Raw genomic sequence first — 20,751 nt, 5'->3', positions numbered from 1 at the left:
AAGCCTTGGTTTTTGAGGACATTATGTCTGGATTAACTCACACTTCTCCTGTCCACCACACAAACCGGGCTTTGGGAGAATAGAGAAGCTGAGACTGTGTGGATACCCTTGTGAGATAGTGACTAAGGGTCATGTTCAAAGGTCATGATGTGCAAGACTGTGTAATGTGCCATGGTGCTGGATGGAGGTTCTGTTTCTTCTGTGACCCAAAAGCAACAGGACTGATAGAAAAAATGGATCGATTAAGCAGCAGATGAAATTACTGACTAGTAAAACGGCATGACCGGGTGGACTGAGGTACCACTTCAGCTTGAATACATTTGGATGATTAACGAGAAGGGCCTGTTGCCATGAAGGCCAGACTGGGAACCCCTGCAGGGACACCCAGCACTGTAAAGGCATGGAGGTGGTAGGAAGAAGCCAGCCCCAGATTCTCCCAGGGATCAGTGTGCAACAATGCTGAGAACACCCAGCCCCATCACATGGGACAGGTAGAGCTACTGGATTTGTGATGGGACATCCCACAGGGATGAGTAGGTTACCCCACAGCCAGGGTGAGGGAGAACCACACAGTCTCCTGTTGTTCTGGGATTCTGTTGTTCTGCTGCCAGCTGGGCTGGTGGGATGTACTATGCCTGGAGTGGAATGTGCACTAGTGAGAGAGGAGAGAAGGTGGGTCCTGGTCTGTTATCTCCTACCCAGCCCCTCTCCTCATGGCTGACCGTGCTGCCTCCCTCAGCCAACATGTGCAGATGCAGCTTGGATCCATTGTTGCCCAACCAGGCCAAGTTCCCAAAGCTGCCGACCTCCCTCCCTGAAGGTCAGGGGGACATGCTCTGTTTCCCACTGGGACCACCTGGGGCTTCCATCTTTCTCCCCCACCCCCGCCACCATCAGCCTGCAAGACATCACAGCTCACACAGACGTTGACTACATTTCCTTGAATGAAGCCCACGAGTCATTTTCCCAAATAGGACAGACTTGGACATCATTGCTGCCCCAGAGGAACGTATAAACTGTTCACACCTGCTATTAAATTACAGGAGGACGCAGGTGAGAAGCCATGTGACCAGACCCCCAGCTCAGGGGACCTCATACATCCATGGTTCCAATCATGGGGCTCTTGATGGAAAAAAAAAAATATATTGAGATTCATCATCTTTATCTGTGTCTTCTCTTGCCTCTGCCTCCAGTACAGGCAACAGGCCACCTCCAGCTGGGAAGGACCCCTGCAGATGGCCCAGGCCCCACTGCAAAAGAGGGGTGCGTAGGAGATTGTAAGAACCTGTCTTGAGGGGTAGGATGCTGGAGGTCACCAAGAGGTCATGACCACTGCTCCACCTGCGCACTGAACCTGGGCAAAGGAGGCTCCCCACCCCCAGCCCATTCTTGGAATGTACATCCACCCACCATCCTCATGGTGGGAGCCAATTTCAAGGATGCTGTCTTGAGAGAGTAAAGTGGCGTTGAAACCATGTGGACTGAGTAGTGACTGGATCCACTTAAGGCCTCTTTATCAACTTTTAATATTCTGACAGATGGATGTGGAGAGCTACTTGTCCTGAGGCAACAAGCCTCCTATGTAAGATCCCTCCTATTAAACCTGCCCATCCCAAGGGTCTGCCTCTTTCTTGGTCTCTCCTTGCCCTTCTGGTACAAGGGTGGGGCCAGCTTGCCAACCAGCAGGTGTTCAGGGAGCTTTGCATATTTGGCATTTATACAATATCTCCACGCTTCAGGTCAAAATGTATTTTGAAATTATCTGTTTTAATCTGAAAGGGATGTCTTAAGATTGATATTATCTGAGAGTTCCTGTTGTGGCTCAGCCAGGTTATGAACCCAACATAGTGTCCATAAGGATGCAGGTTTGATCCCTGGCCTCATTCAGTGGGTTAGGGATCTGGCATTGCTGCAAGCTGTGGTATAGGTCGCATATGCAGCTTGGATCCAGTGTTGCCATGGCCATGGTGTAGGCCTCAGATGCAGCTCTCTTTTAACACCAAGCCTGGGAATTTTCATAAGCCACAGGAGCAGCAGTAAAAAAATAAATCAATAAATAAAAATAAATTGATATTTTCTGTATCAGTGTAAGATTTCCATTACTTCTTAGTAGTCATTGTTGGAAATGCATAGCTGAGACAAAACATGGGTTTTATATTTTTTAATTTTTTTCCATTACAGCTGGTTTATAGTGTTCTGTCAGTTTTCTACTGTACAGCAAGGTGACCCAGTCACATATACACATATACATTCCTTTTTCTCATGTTATCATGCTCCATCATAAGTGACTAGATATAGTTCCCAGCGCTATACAGCAGGATCTCATTGCTTTTCCATTCCAAAGGCAATAGTTTGCATCTATTAACCCCAAATTCCCAGTCCCTCCCACTCTCTCCTCCTCCCCCTTGGGAACCACAAGTCTGTTCTCCATGTCCATGATTTTCTTTTCTGTGGAAAGGTTCATTTGCACCATATATTAGATTCCAGATATAAGTGAAATCATATGGTATTTGTCTTTCTCTTTCTTACTTCACTTGGTATGAGTCGCTAGTTCCATCCACGTTGCTGCAGATGGCATTATTTTGTTCTTTTTATGGCTGAGTAGGATTCCATTGAAATATATATACCACATATTTTAGTTTATTCCTCAGTCCATGGACATTTAGGTTGTTTCCATGTATTGGCTATTGTGAATAGTGCTGCAATGAACACGTGGGTGCATGTGTATTTTTCAAGGAAAGTTTTGTCTGGATATATGCCTGAGAGTGGGATGCTGGGTCATATGGTAGTTCTATGTATAGTTTTCTACGGTACCTCCATTCTGTTTTCCATAATGGTTGTACCAATTTACATTCCCACCAATGGTCCAGGAAGGTTCTCTTTTCTCCACACCCTCTCCAGCATTTGTTATTTGTGCACATGTTAATGATGGCCTTTCTAAATAGTGTGAGGTGGTACCTCATAGTAGTTTTGATTTGCATTTCTCTAAAAGTCAGTGATGTTGAACATTTTTTCATATGTTTGTTGGCCATCTGCATATCTTCTTTGGAAAAATGTCTATTCAGGTCTTTTGCCCATTTTTCAATTGGGTTGTTGGCCTTTTTGCTGTTGAGTTATATAAGTTGTTTGTATATTTTGGAGATTAAGCCCTTGTCAGTTGCATCATTTGAAACTATTTTCTCCCATTCTGTAAGTTTTTTTTTTTTATTTATGTTTTCCTTTGCTGTGCATAAGCTTGTCAGTTTGATTATGTATGATTGGTTTATTTTTGCTTTTATTTCTATTGCCTTGAGAGATTGACCTGAGAAAACATTTGTAAGGTTGATGTCAGAGAATGTTTTGCCTGTGTTCTTTTCCAGGAGTTTGATGATATCTTGTCTTATATTTAAGTCTTTAAGCCATTTTGAGTTTATTTTTGTGTTTATTTTTGGGTGTATTCTAGTTTCATTGCTTTGAATGCAGCTGTCCAATTTTCCCAGAAATACTTGCTAAAAAGATTGTCTTTTTCCCAATTTATATTCTTGCCTCCTTTGTCAAAGATGTATTGACCATAGTTGTCTCTATTCTGTTCCATTGGTCTGTCTTTCTGTTTTTGGTACAGTACCACACTGTCTTGATGACTGTAGCTTTGTAATATTGCCTGAAGTCTGGGAGAGCTATGCCTCCTTCTTGGTTTTTGCTCTTCAGGATTGCTTCGGCAATTCTGGGTCTTTTGTGGTTCCATATAAAGTTTTGGGTTTTTCTTCTAGTTCTGTGAAAAATGTCATGGTTAAATTGATAGGGATTGCATTGAATCTGTAGATTGCTTTTGGTAGTATGGCCATTTTTACAATATTAATTTTTCCAACCCAAGAGCACTGAATATCTTTCCATTTCTTTGAATCCTCTTTAATTTCCTTGATGAACATTTTGTAGTTCTTAGCATATAAGTCCTTCACCACCTTGGTCAGGTTTATTCCCAGATCTTTGGTTTTTTGTATTTTTTTGTTTTTTTTGGATGCAATTTTGAAAGGTAATTTATTTTTGTATTCCTTTTCTAATATTTCATTGTTAGTATATAGAAATGCAATCTATTTCTGAATGTTAATCTCATATCCTGATACTTTGCTGAATTTGTTGATCAGTTTGAATAGTTTTGGGGTTGAGTCCTTAGGGTTTTCTATATATACTATCATGTCATCTGCATATAGTGACAATTTTATCGTGTCCCTTCCAAATGGATACCTTCTATTTCTTTTGTTTGTCTGATTGCTGTGGCTAGTACTTCCAATACTATGTTGAATAAAAGTGGTGAGCATGGTCATCCTTGTCTTGTTCCAGATTTTAGTGGGAAGGTTTTCAGCTTTTCTCCATTGAGTATTATATTTGGTGTGGGTTTGTCATAAATGGCTTTGATTATGTTAAAGTATATTCCCTCTATACCTGCTTTGGTAAGACTTTTTATCATGAATGGATATTGGACTTTGTCACATGCTTTTTCTGCATCTATTGAAATGATCATGTGGTTTTTGACTTTTCTTTTATTAATGTGGTATATGTCATGGATTGATTTGTGTATGTTGAACCATGCTTCTGAACCTGGGATGTATCCCACTTGGTCATGGTGTATGATCTTTTTTATGTGTTGGATTTGGTTGGCTAAAATTTTGTTGAGAATTTTTGGTCTGTATTCATCAAAGATATTGGCCTATAGTTTTCTTTTTTAGTGGTATCTTTGTCTGGTTTTGGTATTAGGGTGATGGCATCATAGAATGTCTTTGGGAGTGTACCTTCTTCTTCAACCTTTTGGAAAAGTTTAAGGAGGATGGGTATAAATTCCTCTTTGTATGTGTGGTGGAATTCACCTGTGAAGCCATCTGGTCCTGGACTTTTATTTGGAAGGAGCGTTTTTATTATATATTCATTTTCATTTCTAGTGATTGGTCTGTTCAGTTGATCTATTTCTTCTTGATTCAGTTTTGGTAGGCTTTAAGTCTACAAAGTTGTCCATTTCTTCTAGGTTGTCAAATTTGTTGTCATATAATTGTTTATAGTATTCTATTATGGGTTTTTTTTTTTTTGTATTTCTGTAGTATCTATTGTGATTTCTCCTTTTTCATTTCTTGTTTTGTTTTTGGGTTTTTTTTTTTTTTTCCTCTCCTATTGGCGAGTCTGGCCAGGGGGTTGTCAATTTTGTTTACCTTTTCAAAGAACCAGCTCTTGGTTTTATTGATTTTTTTTCTTATGTTTTTTGAATCTCTATTTTGTTGATTTCCCCTCTGATTTTTATGATTTCCTTCCTTCTGCCGATTTAGGCTTTCTTTGTTCTTCTTTTTCTAATTCATTTAGGTAGTAGGTTAAATTATTGATTTGAGGTTTTTCTTCTTTTTTGACAAAGGCCTGTATCACTATGAATTTCCCACTAAACACTGCTTTTGTGACATCCCTTAGATTTTGAATGGAGTCTCTTCATTATCATTTGTCTCAAGGTGTTTTTTAATTTCTATCTTGATTTCCTCATTGATTCATTGGTTTTTTAGTAGCATGTTGTTTAGTCTCCATGTAGTTAGTTTTTTCGCATTTCTTTTCCTGTTATTGATTTCTAGTTTCATGCCATTGTGGTCAGAGAGGATACTTGAAATAATTTCTATACTCTTAAATTTGTTGAGGTTAGACTTGTTCCCCCGTATGTGATTGATCCTTGAGAATGTTCCATGTGCACTTGAGAAGAATGTATGTTCTGACTTTTTTGGATGTAAGGTCCTGAAAATGTCAATTAAGTCTAACTTTTCTATTGTGTCATTTAGGATCTCTATTGCCTTATTGATTTTCTGTCTAGAGGATCTGTCCTTTGATGTGAGTGGGGTGTTAAAGTCTCCTATGATGATTGTATTCCCATCAATTTCTCCTTTTATGTCTGTTAATATTTGCCCTCTGAGAGCCTGCACATGTTCAGGGAGATTGCTGTGGTGGTCTGTCCCTCTTCTCACCCTCCCCAACAATGGTGCCTTGCTTCTCCTGAAGGCCCAGACCTCTTCACGGATTCCCTCTGCCATGGCATTCCACTCCCAGCCCGTAGCACGCCACTCCCCTGCCCCTCAGGCTGACCAGACACAGCCAACCCTAATCCTCTCCCAGGAACTGACCTCCAAAGCCTGAATCTCAGCACCCAGCCCCCACCCAAGTGTCTCAGGCTGTGGTGTCTAGGGAGGTGGTACAGATAATCTGTGAGACTTTCACTTTATTTTGCCCTCCTCTGCTCTGCTGCTGTGCTTTTCTTGGTGACTTTGAGGTCCCTCCATCTCAGTTGATCTCCCCTTCGGCTAGGTGGCTTCCCAGGATATGGGTTCCTTTGCTCTTTCACAGTTCCATTTCAGGAATGCTAGTCCTGTCCTGATTCTTTTTTTCTCAACCTATGTCTTTTTCTTTTGTTCTATCCAGGTATGTCAAGAGTTTCTTGACCTTTTTGGAAGTTTAAGTTTTTCTGCCAGTGTTCAGTAGATGTTCTGTGTGAATCATTTTGCATGTAGATGTGTTTGTTGATGTGTTTGTGGGAGATGATGAGTGTGATGTCTTACTCCTTCACAATCTTGATCCTTCCTCAGGTTTTGTATTTTAAAGTTATTTAGTTATTTGCCTATTTAAAATTTCCCAATCATGGCTGTTTTGAGTAAAATTTCTATTTATAAAATCAATATCAATTAGGAAAAATGCATCAGGTTTTTTAGTATCACTATTATAACTGCAAAATTATTTTTTCCCATTTCATTCTAATTTTTTCTGTTAATTTTTTTATCTTTTCTTCCTTATCATCTTCCTTTTAAAATGTATCATTATTTTAAATATTTTATATAAACTCACCATTATCTTCTGTTATCTCTGTTACTTTTTCTTGAACTCACCACTGTTACAATTTTTAAAAATATGTATAAGTAATAGTTACCTGATCCAGAAAAATCTTTCCTCTGATTTAACTACTTTGATTTTTGTGAAATACTAAGTGCACTTTTATTCTTTCAAAACAACTGGATCCTTTATAAGCTATAAAGATGGACTGAAGGTAGATATTTTTTTTTTTCATAAGCTCAGTAACTATTTCAAACTAAGGAGTAAAATCTTTTATTTGCCTTGTAAAAAGCTCTTAGGATTAAAAATTCCTCACTGAAATATTTATGTTTTGTTTTACCTAAACTTTCAACATGTTCTTCTCTTTACTCTGTAGATATATTATTTATTTCCACAAATTAACCAAATAAAAGGAAAATGGCATGTAAATATGAAACCATTTATTTGATGTTACCTCAAGTATTAAGATTGTGAAAATAAGAGTTCACTTATGGTGCAGCAGGTTAAGGATCCAGCATTTTCACCATAGTGGCTTGGGTCACTGCTGTGGCTCAGGTTCATCCATGACCTGGAAACTTCCACATGCCACTGTGGGTGTGGTCAAAAAAAAGATTGTGAAAATAAATTTCACTCAAGATTGTTGTTGTTTATTACTAAAAGAAACACTATACAGAATTCCCATCGTGGTTCAGTGGGTTGAGAACTCTTCATCGAGTCCATGAAGATTCGATTCCTGGCCTTGCTCAGTGGGTTAAGGATCTGGCATTGCCACAACTGCAGTTTAGGTCACACGTGCAGCTCAGATCTGCTGTTTCTGTGACTGTGGCATAAGCCATCAGATGCAGCTCAGATTCAGCTTCTAGCCTGGGAACTTCCATCTGTTTCAGGTGAGGCCATAAAAAGAAAAGGAAAAAAAAGGCAAAATAAACACCATAAAAAAGAAGTAAAATAAGTAATTTCAGCAATGTACACAGAAATAATTTTCAAGATAACATCAGAATATACTGAGTTTTACTAAAGCATAAAACATGTGACTGGAGTTGCTGACTTGGTAACGAGTTCAACAACAAGAATAACCGTATACCATAATTTAACAGAAATCCAGATAGGAGGCAGTATTTAATAGTTGTTAGGAATACAATTTTGGTCTTAACAGAACTGGTTCAAGTGCTGACTTTGCCACTGTGGTTTAATTCAAGTTAATTCACTTCTCTGGGTCTTCATTTAATTGGCAGATAAATGGAGATTTACACTGAAAGACTCTCATAAAGACTCTCATAAAGACAGAATGATCTATACACAGAGCATATAACTGTACCTTCTACACAGTGAGCATTCCACAAATGTTGCTAAAATTGCCTACAGGCCATTCAGATGTACTTCACCAAAATGAATGAGTCCATACAAATCACAAACAGAAATATTTCCATTTAATATGAAATTTCTGGCATTACTAGGATTTACACTTTGGGCAAGTGAAGACAACTAGGCATTTACTCTCAGAGGTTGTACCCTGATCATCTCTGGATGAAATGAAATAGGAAATGTTAGGTGTGTGACACATACTCTTATTTAAAACTGGTAAAAGATTTTGACATGTATAGAGCTGGTCAACAGCAATAGCTTTCTTTCCAGTTTCCTGGGAAGAATCCCTAAATCAAGCATCCTTTGCCTGTTGTGTGTCTGGCTATGTTTACCTGCCATGCAAGAGGAAATACCTCGTTTTTATGCTCTGAATACTTTCCTTTTCCACAGACATTTCCACTGGGCCTGGGAGATGGGCAATTCTATGCATGGACAGATGGTTTGAGAAGAAAGGACTGGCATGACTATGGGAGCATTCAGAAAGAGGCTATGCGCTCAGGTATGGAGTTGAGTGTAACCCAAAGTGCTGCTTTCCTTACTGCAGTGTCTCCTTTGTCACTTACAGGATCTCTAATTAGCATTTCTTCTGCACACGGTAAGGTAGGTTTCATGGGGATGTGGGAGGTCAATGCTGGGCAGAATTAAAACAATTTCAAATTTCAGAGAGAAAATAACAGATAGCCTTTAGGGTAGTAGCTGAACAAAAGATCACTCAAACTTTAGAAATATGCAGTGCTTTATATTTCCAAAGTGTGTTTCAGTCATTTGTGGGGGTATCTTGGATTGCTTGGTGAGACTTGACTTGGCAATTGCATGTCTTGAGCTGGATCCACTCATTAAGGCTGTGGTGTATCTAATGGGCTATACGAAAGATGGAAGAGGTATCCCAGTTCTAGACACTGGCAAGGCAGATCAAAAGAGACAGGTTGGCAATTCTTGGGCAAACCAGTAGGCAGTTAAATGGACTTAAGTAGGTGTGTATATGCATAGCAGAATTCTAGTCTTGGGCTAGACTCAGAGGAAACAATTTACTTCTTAGACAAAGGAACAGGAAAAAATAAGTCTTTCTAGAAGAACACAAATAGTTGGAAACAGATTCTGAAGAATAGAGAAGTAGAAATCAAGTGAAGGTGAATAACATATGATAGAAAGCCCATATTCTGTTATTCAACCAAAGGAGCTCTGGGTTTTTTTTTTCTTTCATAGTGAGGGTATCACAGAAATAGAGATACTATTATTTGGTAAAGACACCTGAGGAGCACAGAAATGGTGCATTCCAGATCAAATCAGCAGCAGAACTAGAAGTAACCCAAGGCTCAAGTTCTTCTGGTCAAACTTCCTCCTAACTCCTCCCCTCAGGAAGACAGGACTGAGGTTGTTCAGATGGTCATGAAATTCTTCAGGGCTGTGAATGTTCTCAGCTCTGGGTCAGGTGGGCTTGATCTAATTATAGTCTTTCATTGTCTTCTTCTATTCCAAATAAAGGTAACCCCTACCCCCTTGCTTGTCATCAGAATATTCTCTATTCCTCAGAGCATCAACCTCTTCCAGATCACATCGTCTCTCCACCTTGGCCGTGACTCCATGAATAGTCACAAAAGTGAGCTCCCTAACAGCATCCTCACTTTTCCAGCCCTTACTCTATTTGCTTAATTAGCCTTATTTTCATCCCACCATCTGTTCCTCTTTTTAACCACAGAATGCTGAAAGTTCTTGGAGATGTTCCCATAATTGAATCACTAGTTAATAATAATAGTAAAGAGCTAAAATGTATTGAGTAGATGTTTTGTACTAGGGGCTTTAATATGTATTTTGTTTGAACTTCACAATAAGTCTGATAGGTATTATAATCTCCAATTCGTAAAAAGAAAAAAAGGAAGAAAAAGAACTGAGTCTTTAAGAATTCATGAAATATCATCCAAGGTCAAACAGCTCATAATGAGTAGACAGAGATTAAAAGTCAGATCTTCTTATGCTCCATTACACCCCACTGTCAGATGTTGAATAATATTTGGGCAAAAAGTAGTGATGACAAGGGCACATATGGGAGAGAGAAACACCTGGGTTTATAGCCTACATTTTCTGTGCAAGCGGCAAGTCCGTTTGTCTTTCTGATGTTCTATTTTGCAGAATTGCTCTAAGGATTAAAGCTAACACATCTAAATTAGTTGGCCAATGATTTGGATATAGTATAAACTCCGCTAATGGTAACTGTAATTATTGATCCACATAAGTTACTTTACTTTATTCAGTGTGCCTATCCTTTGCTTGTGGCAATGAGTTTTGGATACAAATCCAATGCTTCACATTTATTTTTGCTTCATCTGACTCTTTCTGCCTTTTGGAAAAATGTGCCTGTAATGTTCTCATCCTCCCTTGGACCAAGGGAAATTGACCTCAAAGAAAATCAGTAATATAACAAGTTATCTAAAGTACAAATTTTCTGTGCAATGTAAAAGCTTTTAAATGCTAGCATGTTTATGATTCACTGGAAGATATATGAAAAGTATGGTAGACTGTAATTCATCATTTTAAAAAATATTGTGAGGAGTTCCTGCTGTGGTGCAGTGGGTTATGAATTCACCTGCAGTGGCTCAGGTCTTTGCTGAGCACAGGTTAGATCCTTGAACTTCAATATGCCGTGGGTGTGGCCATAAAAATATAATGAAATATAACATAAATAAAAGGAGTGTGCACATATAGACAACACATACAAGTACAAAATCAAAACAAGCACTCTGTTCTCATTATACTAGGCTGAGAAAACAGATAATTTGTGCCTTGTTGTCTCCCCCAAGTCTTGAAATTTGTGTTTATTTTCACTTTTCTCTGTACTTCTCATCTCTAAATAGTGTTGCATTTTGCCTGCATTTGGACTTTATCCAAAGATTGTATCATCTTGTATGACTTTGTTCTTTCATTCACAATTATTTTTGAGTTCCATCCATGTGAGTGTGTGCAATTCTAGTTGATTCATGATTAGTGTTGTTTAATTTTCTGCAACATTTTCCACTTTGTAAACATGTCGAGAGTTCTCAGGTTTTGGTCACATATGATGTTGCTCTAAGTATTCTTGTTCATGGTTAGGGGATAGCGACAGTATTTTTTTTTTCTTTTCGGGGCTGCACTTGCAGCGTTTAGAGGATCCCAGGCTAGGGGTCGAATCAGAACTAAAGCTTCCAGCCATAGCCACAGCCACAGCCACAGCCACAGCCACACAGAATCCAAGCCACGTCTGTGACCTACACTGCATCTCACAGCAATGCCGGATACTTAACCCACTGATCAAGGCCACATTCTCATGGGTACTGGTTAGGTTCATTATCACTGAGCCACAATGGGAACTCCAAGACAGTGTTTTCTTATAGTACATATATAATAGTAGAATTTGCATGTGCAAGGAATACACATTTCAATTACCTTCTGTAGACATGACAAACCTTTTTCCAAAGCTGATGTACTGATTTACTCCCATTGATCTGCATCCTGTCAACACTTAATATTATTGTCTGATTTTTCTTTTTTTCTCAGTTTGGTGGTATGAAATACTCTGTCATTGCATAAATTTACATTTTACTAATTTTAATGTAGTTCATCTCTTATTTACACTCATGGGCCATCTGTGCCTTCTTTTTGGTAAAAAAATTCCTACTCATTTCTCTTTCCAATTTTTAAATTTCTTTTTCTTATTGATCCACAGAGTGTTCTCAATTTATTTGGAATATTATCCTTTGGTTGTTGTACATGGTGGAAATATCTTATCCCACATTTTGTATATTGTTTTTTAAAAACCTTTGCGTGTATTGTCTAATGAAGAGAAATTCTTAAATTTGTGGTAGTTAAATCTAAAAAAACAATAAGATATACCCTTTAAAAATGATGTTCTATATTGTCTTTTTAAAACGAGAATTTTTACCTTTTACCTTTAGTTTAAATGTAACTCATCTTCATTTTTATATGATGTGAGGAAAGTGACCAATATTTTTCAGTTTTTACCTAGTTAGGTATCTAAGTAACAGTGCCATTTATTGGAAATGTATCTTTTCCCACACTGATCATCAGTGTTGATTTCTATAAAACATTTCCATAGTTGTGTGTCCTTCTTCTGGTTTCTCAGTTCTGTTTCATGAGTAGAAATCTTTGTGCTAATGACATCATATTGCATGTACTATGTCTTAACAATTACTGATATCTGCTAAGGTTCATCTTATTTTCCTTGATCTTCTTCCTTGCGTATACATTGCCATTTTTTTGTTTTGTTTTGCTATTTTAAGACCACAGCCAGGAGCAAATGGAGGTTCCCAGGCTAGGGGTCTAATCAGAGCTGTGGCCACAGGCCTGCACAACAGCCACAGCAATGCTGGATCCAAGTCACATCTGCAACCTGCACCACAGCTCATGGCAATGCCAGACCTTTAACCCCTGAGTGAGGCCAGGGATCGAACCCGCATCCTCATGGATCCTAGTCAGGTTCATTAACAGCTGAGCCATAAAGGAACTCTGCTGTTCTTAATATTAGGACTCTATTTAAATTTCAGAATCAGCTTATCAGACTTTAGACACACATACACAGATATACAAAAATATTAAAATTTTAGAATTGTATTGTCTATTCTTAAATTAGGGGATAATTGATCTTTTTCAATATTAAATTATTCATTCTGTAGTATATCATTGTATTTAGTGGTACTTTTTTGTTATTTTTAGTGGTATGTTTCTAATTTGATTCTCAGACATTTTTAATATTATCCTGGAAAACTAATATTATATAGGTGGTGAGCATGTTATTACTTTTATTGAAATTCCATACTGTTTGTAGCTGGTATATATAAAGATTAATAATTTTTTAATATTGATGTGAAATTAGCAAGCTTTCTAAACTCTTCTATGACATATTTATTTGCTTATAAGTTATTTTAGATTGTCAATGTAGATACCCATAATACAAATAGTAACAGTACTTTATTTTTTTTCCAACCTGGACCTTATAATTTTAGTTCCTTCTGCTCTGTTTCTGCACTTGCTAGGAATTTCAGTGTCATGTTGTCCACTGGGTATTGGTAACTACTTTTGACTTGTTGGGATTCTGACAATAGCAAATTAGATACTTGTGTTAAGATTTTATCTACTTAATGCAAATATACTTTATTATGTTTACTAAACCTTCTGGATATGGTTTTCAGAGCATTTTACTTGTTTTACATCTAAATGAATGCTAATTTTAATTTAAAATTTACATTTACCTAGTTAGATATCTAATTAACAAATGTAAAATGTACATTTCCTCTTTTATTTGTTTTTGAGTATATTATATCTTTTGACTTCTTATAGAAACCAAACTGTGAAATTATGCACTAAATCTGTCTTTTTATTTATTACTGGATTTGCTAATATTTTGCTTAGTGTTTTTGAATCTTGACCTGTGAGAGAATATTGGCCATGAATTTTCCTTTCTTATAGAGTCCTTGTCATGTTTTGGTAACAATGTAATAATAGCTTCATAAATCACTTGAATAGTACTTCTCATTTTTCTATATGTTGTACTTGCTTACTGTTTATTAGAGTTATTTACTAATAGTTAAAGAAATTTTGTAGGTGAAGATTATCTGGACCTGGACTTCTCTTGGAGCAAAGATTTGTCACTACTGGGTTAAAATGTTCATATTTATTAATACACTTATTCAAAAGTCCTCATAAAGATTTTGTAATGTCTGTCATGGTTAAATTTATGTTACTTTTTCTTTCAAATTTTTTTGGTCATTTTTTCCTTAATTTACTACACTGTATTAATAATATCAAAAGCCAATATCTTACCTATTGTGCTTTATCTCATGATTTTCAGTCTTATAATTATTATTTATTTTCTTTGACTTTTAATGCATTTTTCTAAATTTAAAAAATAGATTCATAGCTTCTCAATTTTAGCCTTTTCCATTGTAGAATAAACATTTAGGGCTCTAAATTTCCCTCCAAGCCCCATTTTAAGTACATTGCACTAGTTTGCGGTTCAGTGTTTCATATTTACTTGTTAGGTTTTAATTATATTTTAGTTATGTTCTGAAATATCTGTCCTAATTAATAAATACTAAAATGTCTTGAAAATAGGAAAATCTAGAAATTATTTCTTGACGAGATCTCAATAATTTTTATAAAATTGAATTAGCATAATATGCAGCATGCATTTCATCAAATGTTGTTCTTAGTGTTTTTATTAATGTTGTTAGTTCATGTTTTGTTTTGGCAGTTTCATCTTTGTGGCATATTTGATACTTTTGGAAATATCGGGTATTTTAAGTAATTGTTTTTATGTAAGTAGGTAGTATGCAGGGTAAAAGGAAGCAAGTAAGTAAGAAGGAAGTGGTGGAAATGTCTTCACATTTGAGAAATTGGAGATTCCTTAAAAAAAAAAAATAGAAAAGGAGCAATTGAAGGATAGAGTCCAAGACTTTAGGTGAAGCATAGAATTATTTTCTGGTACACCTGTGTCCTTTGAATTATAACAAAAATTATAAGGACTCTTAATTTGTTGGAAAAATTCTTTTTTATTGAAAAAAAAGGAGAATTTCCACTATTTCATAATCTTATACTTCTCTCTTTGAGGATTAGCATTAACTAAATCAATTTACGTAAAGAAGAATATCCAACACAGCATTTCAGGTTCAGGATGGCTTCCTGGAAGAGGTAAATCAAATATACAAGGATAAAGTCATATCCTGATACCAGATACTTTTGTATTTTTATGCAATTAACTTTCTGAATTCCCTTTTTCATTATTTCTTACTAACCTAGCCATATGTTAGGCATTATTTTTCTAATCATATATTATATATAGGATCCCATTATATTTCATTTATTTAGTTTCACATAGTTTGAGAATTTATTGACATATTTTGTCTTCTAATCATTTAGCTATCCTTTTGAGTGTTACCATATCACAAAATTGTTAAGCATGCTTGTTGAACCATCATTCAATTATTTATAAAAGTTGAATGGAAGGAACTGAAATACAGATTCCTTTGATATAATGTGAAAGATGATGTGTACATTGATACTGACCTGTTATTCAGTAAACATTTGGTATAATCATTGTAGCAGCTACAGAGCTACCCAGCCGACATAGCTCTCTATATAAACTGGAATAAAGATAAACTCTGCCTATGGCATTTCCCTGAACTATGAATCTAATAACTTCTGTTGGATGTTGAGGAGAAAATACAATTAGTTTAGGTGGCTGTTTCTTAATTAATATGTGATGTTTCTTAATTCTCATCACATTCTTTTCTAAGTGGTAATGCACAGTTTCTTGCCAAGACCAGCTCAGCAGGTTGGGGCTGAAGAAAGGGTGCTGTGAAACTTAAGGAAAAAGTTAACATAAAACAAAACATAAGAGACATTTATCTTAATTAAAGGTGGGAAGGGGGGTGGGCTCAAGGTCTCAGGGACCAAGAGCACCACCTCAAGAAACCACACTGCTTTTATTGTGCTCTTTAGGATTATATCAAGTGAAGATTGGGTAGTAGGTGCAGGGTATAGGGGTTTTTTAAAATTATTTTAAAAGTCACATAGCCTGTAGCTGATTAAGCTTTTATTCTGATCTTTAGGCACTTAACAATCATTAGCATTGAGGAAGCTTGGCGTCAGCTATTATGCGTAGCATTCTAGATAATCACCATTGTGAGATCCTATCTGCAGCAACCCATTGTGCCTAGGTTTTGCACCTTGGTTCTCCTTGCTAATGCATATTGTGCTAAACGACCCCTCATAAACCCCTTGGGGCCATAAGGCTTATCTTCCTCTTATTCTTTAGAGGACATATATGCTGTACAAACAGCATGCCTATCTGCACAGATCCAGTGTGCCTAGACCAATGTGTTATGTCCTCATTCAGCTGACCCTATGAATAACTTATGCCTTTAGGTCTTTGTTCTTAAGCTTAAGTCATTTACCGGCACTGAGACTATTTTTCAAGCAGGAATATGGGGTAAAGCAGGACAAGATGGAGTTTTCAGCAAAGAAAATAGAAGCTAAGAAAATATTGTAGAAACATGTCTTGCAACAGTTTCTAAGTCTTTTATGCAGAATGATGTAGGTGTGTGTGTGTGCACACATGCAAATGGGGTTTATGAAAGCATTAGTAAGACTCCTGATTTGTATTTCTAGAAAACAGTTATTTTTAGTTTTTAAATTTGAAAATTTTGAAAATTTTTCTTATCCAGTCTTCTTTTTATTCTAATTCAAATTTTCATGGTTTATTGCTGTTTTTTTGGATTTCAGTATGCATGAACTCAGTGTGAGAAAAGCTGTATTCTACTTTGTATACAATCAATCTATGCATTCCACCACATGCCTCAGGAATCCTGTGAAATTATATCTAACTTTCCACTACTTCTATTTGCAGAGTTAGTCAACCTTACAGGTTACCAAGACCATACATCATCTACTTAGACATGCCTTCCAACCACCATTTTATCATATAGAGATGGAATTGCTTAGATAATAAGTGAAAATTCACTCTCCATCCCTTGACCCTACTTACTTCTTATAGAAATTATCCTTCCGTATTTGTACACATATGTATTTATTTAATGAGTTAAAAATTCTGATTCCCTGAATTAAAATCACTTACCCAAGGGCTACCAGTCACATTCTCTTGAGTCATTTGAAGTGGGCTTTTTGAATGATGACACTCCTGTTAGGGAAGTACTGGGAGCCTGGTTATTATTTTTCTCTTCTGGAGATTGCACCCCAGGGCCCCTCAAACCTCATGATCTAAGTTACTAAGGGGTCACGGTAATGACTGGAAATTTCCACCACAGAACATCTACAAGGTCTGAATTAAAATGCTATTTAAGAGGTAGGAAAGCACCTTGCTTTAAAATGATTTTCTTTAGGCTTTCCTAAATTCCTCTAAACAACAGCTCCCATTAGTGCTGATCAGGGACCCATTTTACTCTTAAATGTCTTTATTTTACATAATTGAACAAGATTGCCAACCAAACAGAATGGGAAACAGAAATGTGCTCCATCTGGGAGAGACTATAACTGCTTTGCTTTCACAAAGTGAAAAATGGTAGTTTTGCTGTAACTGCAGTAGTTCCTGGTCATCTTTTATTGATGCCTCATGGCTCTTAAAAACAGTATCTGGCATCTTTTTTTGTTACTACATTGTTTATTATAATGTCACTACATTGAACATTGTTTATTGTTAATCATTTAGTATTACTTATACATTTATGATGTATTCCCAATTAATTTCATAATGAGATTTGTTGGGAGGTGGTCAACTTTGGGAATATTGCCAAAATAGCATTCATTATTATTCATTAGATTAAAATTAACTTTTAATGAAATATCTCCTTTGATACTCATTGTATAATAATGAAAATGTAAACTAGAACTGAAAGGATTCTGTTGAGATGTACGGTTTATGTGTCTAATAATATAACAAAATTTAGTTGAAACTGAATTGAGTGACAATTATCTAGTGAAAAATCCCTTCACCATCACCATATGAAAACAGCTGTGTAGATATATCTCAGGGGATTTATTAAACTGCAATCCATTTTTTATTCAAAATAAGACAAAATTAACTTTTAAAAACAATTCAATTTAACCATTTATTGCAAAAGTTGAAATATCAACTTCCTATGGACAAGTTGCATGGGATTAATCAGACTTTTTTTTTCTCATTAGTTAAAATGTGGTTTCGTGATAGCAATTACTACACAGAGTTAATTTATGTGTTAAGTTATATTTGTAAACTGTCTGGGCTGTTCTATTCGCTCAGTTCATGGATATGTGTATATCAGCAGACCTCATTGTGCTTCAATTTAATGCACTTAGCAGATACTGTGAGGTTTTTGTTTTGCAAACTGAAGGGTTGTGGCAACCCTTCTTTGAGCAAATCTATTGGCATCATTTTCCCAACACATTTGCTCACTTCCCGTCCCTGTGTCACATTTTGACAATTCTCACAATATTTGAAATGTCCTTTATTTATTATATGTGTTATGGTGGTCTATGGCATTATTTTTGTAATTTTTGGGGGTGCCATGAACCACACCCATACAAGACAAGAAACTTAATAAATGTTATATGTGTGTCTCACTGCTCCACAACCATGCATTCCCCCATCTCTCCCTCCCCTTGGGCCTCCCTATTTCCTGAAACAGGACAATATTGAAAGTAGGCCAGTTAGTAACCTGACAATGGCCTCTAAGTGCTCAAGTGAAAGGAAGAGTCCCATGTCCTTCACTTTAAATCAAAAGCTAGAAAAGATGAAGATATCGAGGAAGGCATATTGAAAGCTGAGATAGGCCGAAAGCCAGGCCTCTTGCACCCAACAATTAGGCAATTTGTGTATGCAAAGGAAAGTTCTGATGGAAATTAAAAGTGCTATTCCAGTGATCACATGGATCAGCCTGCTGAGATAGAGAGTTTTAGTGGTCTGCCTAGAAGGCCAAACAGACACAACATAACCTTTGGCCAAAGCCTAATCCAAAGCAAGGTCCTAACTCAATTCTACGAAGGCTGAGAAATGAGGAAGCTGTAGAAGAAATGTTTGAAGTGAGCAGAAGTTGTTTCATGAGTTTTAAGGAAAGACACTGTCTTCATTACATAGAAGTGCCAGGTGAAGCAGCAAGTGCTGATGTAGAAGCTGAAGCAAGTTATTCATAAGATTTAGCTACAATAAATCATGAAGGTGGCTTTGCTGAATGGCAGAATTTCCATGTAGACAAAACAGCCTTCTGATGGAAGGTGATGCCGTCTAGGACTTTCAGAGGTAGAGAGAAGTCAGTGCCCGGCTTCAAAGCTTCAAAGGACAGGCTGAGTCATTTGTAAGAAGCTAATGTAGCTGGAGATGTAAGTTGAAGCCAATGCTCGTTTACCATTCCAAAAGTCATGGGCCCTTAAGAATTAGGCCAGATCTGCTGTGGCTGTGCTCTATAAATGAAACACCAAAGCCTGGATGACAGCATATCTTTTTGTAACATGGTTTCCTGAATATTTTATGCCCACTATTGAGAACTACTGCCCAGAAAAAAATACTTAAATGTTACTGTGTATTGACAAGGCACCTGGTCACCTGAGAGCTCTGATGGAGACAGACATGGAGATTAATATTGTTTTCATGCCTTCTAACACAGCATCAGTTCTGGAGCCCATGGATCAAGGAGTAATTCTGACTTGCAAATCTTTTATTTTAAACAAATTTTTGCCTGTCCCTACATTATCTATATTTTCAGATAATCTTATTTTTAATTTCACTTTAATTATATTTTTTATTTTTTTATTATTATATTTTTTATTTTTTGCTTTTTTAAGGGCCACACCCAATGGCATAGGGTGTTTCCAGGCTAGGGGTCAAATCAGAGCTACAGCTGCTGGCCTACACCACAGCTACAGTAATGCAGGATCCGAGCCACATCTGTGACCTACGCCACAGCTCACGGCAATTCCAGGTCCTTAACCCACTGAGTGAGGCCAGGGATGGAACCCCAACCTCATGGTTCCTAGTCAGATTCTTTTCTGTGTACCATGATGGGAACTCCTTGACTTTCAAATCTTATTATTTAAGAAATATGTTTCTTAAGACTATAGCCACCATAGATAATGATTCCTCTGGTGGATCTGGGCAAAGTCAATGAAAAACCTTCTGAAAAGGATTCAGCCTTCCAGATGACATTAAGAACATCTGTGGTTCATGGGACGTGGTCAAAGTATCAGAATTAAAAAGAGTATGGGGAAAAGTTGATTCCAGCACTCATGAGTGATGTTGAGGGGCTCAAGACTTCAATGGAGAAAGTCACTGCAGATGTGGTGAAAACAGAAAGAGAACTAGAATTAGAATTGGAGCCTGAAGATGTGACTGAATTGCTGTAACCTCATGATAAAAAAAAAAAAAAAATGAATGAGGGCTTGCATCTTGTGGATGAGCAATGAAAGTGTTCAAAGCATAGGCTGACTTTTCTTGAGATGGAATATACTCCTGAGGAAGATGCTATGAAGATTGCTGAGATGACAACAAAGGATTTAGAATATGACATAAATGTAGTTGATAAAGCAGCAGCAGAGTTTGAGAGCATTAACTCCAATTTAGAAAGAAGTTCTGCTATGAATAAAATGCTATCAAGCCCCGTTGCATGCTACAGAGAAATTGTTGGTAAAATGAAAGTTCAATTGATACTGCAAACTTCATTGTTATCTTCTTTTAAGAACGTGCTACAGCCACCCCAGCTTTCAGCAACCAACACCCTTATCAGTCAGCAGCCGTCAACATTCAATATCTAGACAGGACCCTCCGCCAGCAAAAATGTATGACTCCCTGAAGGCTTCGATGATGGTTAGCATATATAATAAAGTAGTTTTTACCTAAGGTATGTTTTGCTTTTAGACATAATGCTATTGTATACTGAATAGACTATATTACAGTGTAAACATAACTTTTATATTTGTGGGAAACGGACCATTTTGTGTGACTCTCTTTATTGAGATATTCACTTTATTGTGGTTATTTGAAACCAAACCTACAATATCTCTGAGGTTTGCCTGTATTTACGT

At 36.9% G+C, this 20,751-nt stretch overlaps 1 protein-coding gene across 1 annotated transcript in view; it reads left to right on the top strand.

Moving 5' to 3' along the window:
- Window positions 1–20,751, top strand: part of GALNTL6 (polypeptide N-acetylgalactosaminyltransferase like 6) — a 1,218,638-nt gene that overhangs the window by 403,334 nt on the left and 794,553 nt on the right. The window contains exon 2 of the mRNA XM_047761406.1: window positions 8,581–8,689. Within this exon, the coding sequence (XP_047617362.1) occupies window positions 8,581–8,689 (109 nt within the window). The remainder of the gene's footprint in view (window positions 1–8,580; window positions 8,690–20,751) is intronic.

This window comes from Phacochoerus africanus, chromosome 15 (assembly GCF_016906955.1).
Source record: "Phacochoerus africanus isolate WHEZ1 chromosome 15, ROS_Pafr_v1, whole genome shotgun sequence".
NCBI lineage: Eukaryota > Metazoa > Chordata > Mammalia > Artiodactyla > Suidae > Phacochoerus > Phacochoerus africanus.
This window is presented reverse-complemented; position numbering and strand designations above follow the sequence as displayed.